Raw genomic sequence first — 9,462 nt, 5'->3', positions numbered from 1 at the left:
CAGTGCTGGTATGTTGAGTTGTGCTGCACACTGCTGCCAAAGATTAGTTTCACTGGTTCCCAGGACAAATCTCTTGGTGAAAATGTGTTTTGGGGACTCTCTGATGATCTCAGGCTGCGTTTTGATAACRCTCTTACAGCTGCAGCTTTTGCACAACGCTGTCCTGCAGAAAGCAGCGTCCTGATTGGTCGGTCTGCTCCCGCTGCAGCTGTGGCATCCATCAGAGCCAGAAACCAGGGGCATCTCATTGGCTCACAGCTGATCAGGTATCTCACTGTGACCAACTGATTGGCTGCTGAGTTATCAGGTATCCCTGAAGTCCTGGCCATCAGCTGGAACATGCAAACTGATACGGCAAGACAACTTATCATACAATAGATTGACAGGCTCCTCAAAACACGTATCTACAATGTTTTTTTTTTTAGTTAGTTAGTTTGAACATTTCAAGATCCAAAGGTTTTTCCCACATGCAGAATGAACATATTAAATGACCTTACATTGAAACTATATTTAGCTGTGCTGGGACTGATTAACTAGGCCATGTGTGTTTACCTTTTGTATTTGTGTGGATTTATAATCTTTAAAGATATATTGGTGCGTGTATAGATGTGTACTATGTACTTGTATGCTCTAGGAAAATATATGAAGTTGTTAAAAATGTTTATTCTTGATTGAATATTTATATAAAATATAATCACTGATCATGAATAGAGCAGCATGAACAACGACAGCGTTGATATAAAAGCTCTGAGGTAGGACTGAATAAGTTTACACATCTTCCTACTCCTTTAACAACACAACATTGAAATGTATTGTAAATAATGAGTAATTTTTATAATGTGTTTTATTGTTATTGTTTTAATATTTATTGTTATGCTGTGTCAGCATTCATACATTATTCTCTTTATTGTGTTTTTAATACATTTATTGCATTTAAACACCTGCATGAGTTGTGCTAATTTAACTATTTGCATTTAAAAAAGTTCTGCTTAGTGACTTTTATTTGTAACCTTTATCCTTTTTGAATTATTTAACTTTATTTACGAAAAATTTTCTCCACATAGATTCAATGAGATATTCAGCTCCTTCAAAAATATTGTTCGCTGATAATTATTTCAACAAACTCACTCTGTTTTTGTCTTTTCTGTTCCTTTTCGCTAGGTTTTTAGCGCTAGCTACTTTTAGAGTTACTTTTAGCTATTTTMTTTTCTTTTTGCTACAGTTTAGTTAATTGAAGCTTTCACTTAATTAAAAATATAAATATACAACTTGAATAAACTTTCATCTCCTTAAATCCAAATTAAACACTGTGGACATCTGAAACAGAATTTTTACTTTAAAAAAACTACATTTAAATGTAGAATGCAGTCATTGCTCAAGTCATACATTTCTTTKAAGTTACTCAAAAAGAAGAAGACAAACGATTACAGATAATTACAAACCCTTTTACCTGGTAAAACACATCGTTAGGGATTTAAAAACATACATTTGTAAAATGGAATGGCGATAGCTACAATTGTAATGACAAATGTCTTTAAAACACAGTTAGGCTTTTCAGAAGTGATGTTCTGCGGAGTTGTTACCACTAATTATCAATATCTAACCTGCAGGAGAAATGACTCAGAGTGTTATCAGATTGAAAAGTCAGACATCTGTCCCCTGAGAGAAAACTTCTGCCTGATTTTTCAAACTGATAACACTAAGAGCCATTTACACTGCAGGTAAGATACTGATTACAGATAACTCCGCAGAGCACCACTTCAAAAGAATATTGCAGCACGATCTTTTAGTATTTAGAGGACATGTTTAGAGTGACTCTCAGCTAATAAAACATACAACTTCTTTGCCTAACACTGACTGTTATAGGCATATTTTGTGTTGGCTCACTTTGATTAGCGGTGGTGYCCTTGTTTAAACTGGATTAACTCCAAACGTTAATCAGTTGTRGAGACACAACAAATGATKATTCTCTAAAAGTTTTATTAAAAATCCGCGCTGTGGTTCACCACATAATTTGMTAATAGACAGGAACTTCAAAAAGTAATGGCAAAGTTTAACAAAAACATTTTTCAGAATCAGTTAGTCATCAGAGTATCAGTTTGGGTCAGTTCTCACCACAGCACATTTAATTTTTTATGTCCCTAAAACAGACAAAAAACACGGTCATTTTTGTGTAGAGGGAGCTCAGAGATCTGTGGCAGCCATCTTGAATCAGGTTGACTCTAAAARTCAATCAGTTTTRGATSTRTACATTTTARCAAATGTTTRCYACTTGTTTAAGACTTTCATTAAAATTCATTCACTGGTTCATGAGATGTTTTGCCAATATGAAATCTTTCTTATACGACCTCCTGACGGTCTGTTTGGCTCTACCTTGGCCCTCTGTTATCTGCGTCTCTAGAGTCGAAGCACACGAACAGAAATACACTCAGATAATTACAGAGTCCGACCATTTGGGAGCCAAGCGTGTGTTTAGATTATTGTTTTACCGAGATTTATGGGCTGTCAGCTCACAACAGGATGTAATAAAAGCGTCATTTTAGGAACTATAATGGTTTGAATGTCTGACTTTTTTTCCCCACTTAAATTATCCCAAAAATTCCCCTTTGGTAGTCTGAGAATAGATTTCATCTCCACCTTTAGGGGGCAGCATTGTTTGATGAAATGCAACAAAGTGAGGGTGGGAGCCACACACACACACAGACACACACACAAAGGGGGCACAGACATGGACATGATCAATTATGTGTCAAGCATTTCATCCTGAATGAATGAGTGAATGGCTCAGTGACTACAGGCTACCGACCGCCTATTGTCCACCAACACTGGAGACGAAGTTCTCATGCAGTTCATTATCCTGCAGGAGGACAAACAGAAAGAGATCCAAAGAGGCCATTAATCATCATTCCCTTCAGAGAAAGAGAGAGAGAGAGAGAGAAGCAACCAGAAGAGCTCATACTGTAATCCTACGGAGCAAAGAAATATCTGCCACACATTTTCAAAGTCTTGATAGAGGAATTAGCGTTCATTGAAAGAATGCTTGTCACCYGCTGCCTTTCACACTGGATTTTCTCATTTGAGATTCTCTCACAGTGACTCTAAAACCACGCCAAGTTTCAGCTCAGTGTCTGCAAAACTGACTGAGCTCTGGGTGTTTTTGTGTCAGCTAATGGTAATTAGCTGTGGTGGCCATTTTGACTTGGGTTGGCTCCAAAAGTTAATCAGCTATAGACGTTGCCATCCAGTGATCACTTTCTGAGAGTGTTGTCAAAATCTGTCCAGTGGTTCGAGATATTTTGCTAACAAACACAAATTCCAACAGTTAGTGCTATAAAATTTAAGCAGCAACCTTGTGACGTGCAGCATTAAGTGTACGAGTTATGAATACTTTCAGCTGCTGTAAGACAGAGTTTTAGCACGATATCTATAAAACTGACTGAGCTGTCATCGTTTTTGTGTGTTTTAAAATCAGCTAGCTTTGGCAGCTGAATTAAAATGGGTTGACTTCAAGAGTTAAACAGCTACAGATATCCATCCGCTGATTGTTTTCTGCAAATTTTTCTTAAAAACTATTTGGTGGTTCATGAAATATTTTGCTAACAGACAGACACAGTTGGCTCCAAATAGTGCATGACTAAATTTACAAACAAACAAGCAAACAAGCAAACAAGCAAACAAACAAACAAACAAACAAACAAACAAACAAACAAACAAACAAACAAACAAACAAGCAGCTTAATCTGCCAAATTTTAGGTCACTATCTGTAAAAGTGGCAGATTTAGAGACATTTTTTGTGTTTTCCAAGTTCAATTGGCTGTGGCGACAATCTTGAATTAAATTAAGTCAAAATATTTGTATATGTATATTCACTGATCACAAAGTTTCAATAATACACATCCAGTAATTTCATCGATATTTTGCTTACAGACTGAGGCAAAAACGTTTATGTTCTGCCTGATCATAAAAAAAACACAATTATATGAGTTTTATGATTTAAAATACGAGGATTGTGATTATGGGATGTTTACGACAGGAGTAATTAGTTTACGGTTTTGATTTAATGAGCCAAGCTTTTTTGCTCCTGTAAGCAGTTTAACTGCCGCACAACTTTCACTATCGTTTGTGGCTTTCAGTATGACAGAAGTGCACACTGAACCAAAGTCCATTTCGCTTTGGGTCGATGGTTCGGCCAGGCTCGGTGGTGGGGAGGGACGAGGTGCTCTGCCCGAGTGCGAGCCCCACACACATTCGTCTCCTCCACGTCCCCACAAATGCCTCCAGCTTCCTGCTTCCAACTTCGGACAGAGGCAGAGCGCGGTGATTGGCTGCGACGCGCCCTCTGTGGGCCGTCCCCCCGCCGCTCGCTCACTCCTGCCTGGTCTCGGGTTACAGTCGAGCTCGAGCTGTTGCACACGCGCGCACACTCAAGGAGCAGCGGCAGCAAAGTGGGGCTTTTTTTTAATAATAAAAAAGGCAGTTCTTTTAAAAGAAGAAAGAAAACACGGACGCGGTGTGGAAAATGTCACAGAGCTGAGTGAGCGATAACTCGACTATTTTTTTATTTTATTTTTTTAAGTTTTAATTTTGTGGGAACGTAATTAACGCTTTGGCATTCCGGAGGTGGACTAGAGAGAGGCAACACACTGAGAGCCTGGAGGGATATTTACAATAGAAACAGTTGTTTTTCTGTAGAAGAAGAAGAAGAAGAAGAAGAAGAAGAAGAAGAAGAAGAAGAAGAAGAAGAAGAAGAAGAGGAGGAGTGAAAGATAACACTGGAATGAAGAGGAGCTCCGGATTCCCGGCGTGCCGCGGAGCTGTGACTGATGGATGAATGTGGTCATCTGTAGGCTGCGTACGGCGACAGGTAGGGAGAGCGGCGGTGACGAGGCTCCACTCCCGGGACTGAGCTGCTCCAGTCGGCCACAGGTCACACAGGACACTGCCCCTCCGGAGAGAAAGAGAGAGAGAGAGAGCAGACCGGTGAAGGACACAATAAGTGGGACAGATGTATCTTATACCGAGCTCTCATGCTCCCGACTGATCCGAGCTCACCTTGCCAGCGGCCGAAGCGCAGACAAAAGACCCCCGGCGCCCCCCTCTCCCTCTCTGGACATTTTTCTCTCAGCATGGCGGGACTCGCTTGTTGGAAGTATTACCTCTGGATGTTTATCCTAATATGCAGGTCGGCCTTACTCTCAGCCAGATCACTGGAGACCATCATCTGGAGCTCCCAGAACCCCAAGTGAGTCCTGCATTCATTCATCAATAATAATAATAATAATAATAATAATAATAATAACTAGAAAAACTGCATTTCCTGCGAAAATGCTAGTGTGAATGCCTGCTGCTGAAAGCTGCTGAAATTGTGAAAGTTTAATAGCAAAAGTATTATTCGAAGTCAAACTTTAAAAGCTGAAAGAAGCAAAAGGAAAAACAGTGAAAAAAGGAGCAAAAATATAGCTGAAATAGCATAAAAAAGCTAAATGCTAAAATAGCTTAATTAAGCAGAAAGCACCTGTAAGGAACATGCATAACACAAAGTACCAGGAAAAAACACAAAAAAGCAAAAAAATAGCATAGGAATACTAGAAAATAGAACTACAGATAAAATAGCAGAAAACAGCTAAAATTAGCATAAAAGCTAACTAAAAGTAGAAGCCAGAAGCTGGAAATATTTTATTTAGCATAAGAATGCATAGGGCGTACAACCTTGCTGAATTCAGCAGAATTAAGTTCCAATTGTTACAAACAAAATGTGTGTATAAAAAGCTAATTTTAGCTATTAACAGCTAAAATGTAGCTCATTTTGTAGAAACCAACTGAATAAAGTAGAAAGCAACGGTAAGAAGCATAAATAGTTCAAATTAGCAGAAAAAAAGCGCAAATAAAGCAGAACTATAGCTGAAATAGCAGAAAACAGTTAGTAAAAAAGTTGCTAAAAATTGCACAAGGGAGTAAAAAAGAGCACAACCAGAATGAATTGTGTAAGGTTTTTAAAGATTTAGAAACTATTTGAAGGATTTGAAGGTTGTTGAAAATAGCCTCATTCGAAGTCAATGGGAAAAAAGTGGCTAAAAAAGTTGAAATAGCTAAAAAAGCTATAAATAGCTGAAATAGCAAAAGTCATAGCAGGCACTGCACCAAAGAGCTGAACGTTTTGATGTATGAATGGTTGAAGTAGCACAAAAATTGTGGAACAAGAAAGGTGCCGAAAAATGGTCTCAATTGTGTGAATGCCATCCAGGCATTCACACAATAATAATCCCAAAAGGGGGTATTTCCATACAACAACAACCCCCCACACAGGTATAATAAAGAGCAGGCCTCGCTTTAATCACTGAATGGTTAATTACAGTCATTTATTACGCGCACCTTTTTTTGTTGCCAAGGTTGTGAAAGTTTGTCCACAGTTGTGTAATTAATATTATTAGCTGAAGGCTGAAAGTCAAGTCAACCAACCGAATAGGAGCTCTCATGAGCTGCTGCAGCTCACAGAATTTGTTGTGTTAGCAAAATATCTCACGAACCTCTGGATGGATTTGAATGAAACTTTGAGAAAGTTAATCCCTGGATGCTCATCTACATACGTTTTGGAGTCAAGATGGCCACCACAGTTAAACTTAGCAATCACAGAACCGGCTATGGTTTTAGTAACGTTTTGCAGACGTGGATTTATTTAAAAAAAAGTGTGGTAGTAGCTGAGAGTCATTCCCTTATGCTACAAGAGGTGACAGATCTGTTCTTCAAACTTTGCCATAAACTACTGTTGTCAAGTCTGTTAGCAAAATATTTCATCCACGGTGGATTTTAATGAAGATTTCAGAAATTTAACTGTAACTTATTATTTGGAGTCACATCAATAGGATGGTCAGCACAACTATATGAACTTAAAAAAAGTAAAATGTTGGGATTTTAACGTAAAATATAGCACTGAGAGTCATTACTGCAATCCCTGCTCGTGTGACATCTTTAAAACGTTGGCATTATCTATGGTTTCAACCTTATTTGTCTGTTAGCAAAATATCCCATGAATTTAGGATGGCCACCACAGCCAAACGACTGTATGAAAAACAAAAAAATAACTGTTATAACTCAGTCAGTTTTAGAGATTCACAGTTGAAATCTGGCGTGGTAGTAGCTGAGGTGAATCTCCAGCTCGTGTTCTGAGCGCTGACCGATCTAGGTTTGACCCAAACAGCTGCTCCTCGACATCAGTTTGAGACTGAAAAAGTGGCGGGCGACATGCATTCCTTTAAGGAATGCTAGGCCTTTAATCAAAAGTTTTGGTTGTCCCTCTAAAAGGAAAAAAAAAAGTCAAGATAAAGTGGTTTCACCAGGCAAAATGCTTGAAATGCCTGCACAATTGTTTGAGTTGCTCCTGGCTCTGAAAGCTTTAAGCTATTATTATTAGTATTATTATATATTTTTTTCCATTTTGCACATGAGAAGAAGTTTCTCACGAGAAGCAGCTAAAAGTCCTAAAAACAAACAAAATATCACATCAACTCCGCTCAAACTATCAGACGTCTGATAAAAACAGATTACTCTCTGGGAACACGTCTAACCCACATATGGACTCCTGCTTTTTTTATTTTCCCGTCTTCTTCGCAGGATGCTGGAAAGTGTTGACAAAGTGCAGAGGAAGAAGTCAGAGTATAGGTTGGAGCTGACCTTCAGCTGAGCTCACGGGGAGCAGCGAGGGTGGGTGGGGAGGAAGAGAGCAGCAGCTTCTAACTACAACTTAGTCATTCAAGTGAATTCATGATTTATCCCCCAAATGTCAGATGTCATAGGGGCTCGTTGTGCAGTCAGCGCGTGTGAATTTTGCTGCAGTGTTCATTGAAGTGTGTGTGTAAAAGTGTGTGTGTGAGGCCTTGGCTCTAATAATGGCAAGACTACGGCCCATCAGCTTTTATTTGACTGTAGCTGCAGAGGTAGTGGGACGTTCAGCACCATCAACAGTCTTTATATAATTATTTTTTTTCACCTCAAAATACCACAGGTTTGGTTGAAACGAGGGGAAAAAAGGTAGTCGAGCCACTTATTGATTGATGATGTCACCTGGAGGGAATGTCTCAGAAGGTTGCCACACTTGCTTTGAGAGGATTAGAATATCACTTCTCCATCTGTTCCCCCCACCACCACCTCTCTCCCTCTCCCTCTCCCTCTCCCTCTCTCTCTGTCTCGCTCTGCTCCTTGTAAAAATCCCCCAAGCCGGCTGAATATTTCATAAAGTTCACAGTGGAACAATAATGCACTCTGCAAAGTGTTCTCTCGAGCTAATTATCCTGCTGCTCAGTGCTCGGAAAACAAAAGACAATTATCTTGCTGTGTGTGGAGTGCTTTATAACAACAACAACAAAAAAAGAAATAGTGACAAACTTTTTTTAAATCTTTTCTGTTTGTTTTTCCTCTGAAGCGTATCAGTCAGCAGCAGAAAGTTAAAAGTAATAAAAAAGGGGAGTAGCTCCACGACGATCAGCATCGCCGTTTGCTGTTTTAGACTCACGTTGATAAAAAGAAAAAGAAAAAGTAGAAAACCTATGGAAATGCACTATCTCGGTGACTTATCGAGATTTACGACGTCTTACTTCCTGTTCCTGCTTTGGGGAGCTCTTCTGCCTCTGCTAATAAATTAATCTGGCCCTGTGCATGCACGCACAGAATCTAACAATACCAGCTCCTCCCTGCAGGCCATGAGTTATGAGGCAAAGTATAGGAAACCAGCAGGTTTAGGCCACTGCAGTGTGTCTGTGTAATATATACTGTATATAAATATATGTGTGTATTTTTTTTCTCCCTGTTCTTAACCTGCAGCTTTATGGATTTTCATGTGAGGATGCAATCACTCCAACCCACCAGCATTATCAATGACTTTGGCTGGCTTAATTGATTTCCTCCCAGCGTGCTTGAACAGCCGACATACATCAAAACCGCAGCGCTGACGTGAAAGAAAAATAAGAATAAAAAACAAACCGTCTTGAGTTGCTGTTTGGCTGCGGGATGTATCCGATCTTTTTGATGTTTAATTTGACACGTAGAAGGTGGGGGCTGTTGGAGGTGACGGCAGAGGAAGAGGAGGTAGAGGAGGAAGGCTAGGGCTCGTTCTCATTTAGCTGAGTGCGCTTGCTCCAGAAAACGACACTTTGTTATGAGTAATCACGTCCCGTGGATTTGGCTGCGAGCTGGAACAGCAGAGCACACGCAGCGTGTAAACACAGCCCCGGCCCTCGCAGCGTCCTCGGGAACGCCGCAGCCACGCCGCTTTAATGCTAATCTGACAAGGTTTTTGCCCGTGAGCGGGGCTCCTGCGCGTCCTCTAACCCTCCTCGGCTAATATTTACCTCATGACCCGCGGCTGCCTCAGCCTGTTTGCTGCAGATCAGGAGACAAACACGATGATGGGAAACACACACACACACACACACACACACACACACACACACACACACACACACACA

At 40.0% G+C, this 9,462-nt stretch overlaps 1 protein-coding gene across 1 annotated transcript in view; it reads left to right on the top strand.

Annotated features, from left to right (window-relative positions):
• The first annotated feature begins 4,405 nt into the window (after positions 1-4,405).
• efnb1 (ephrin-B1) overlaps positions 4,406-9,462 on the top strand; it is an 80,306-nt gene continuing 75,249 nt past the window's right edge. Inside the window, exon 1 of the mRNA XM_014019387.1 lies at positions 4,406-5,243. Coding sequence (XP_013874841.1) covers positions 5,029-5,243 — 215 coding nt within the window. The 5' untranslated portion in view covers positions 4,406-5,028. The remainder of the gene's footprint in view (positions 5,244-9,462) is intronic.

This window comes from Austrofundulus limnaeus, unplaced genomic scaffold (assembly GCF_001266775.1).
Source record: "Austrofundulus limnaeus strain Quisiro unplaced genomic scaffold, Austrofundulus_limnaeus-1.0 Scaffold219, whole genome shotgun sequence".
NCBI lineage: Eukaryota > Metazoa > Chordata > Actinopteri > Cyprinodontiformes > Rivulidae > Austrofundulus > Austrofundulus limnaeus.
The sequence above is the reverse complement of the archived record's forward strand: the minus strand, read 5'-3'. Positions and strand labels throughout refer to the sequence as shown.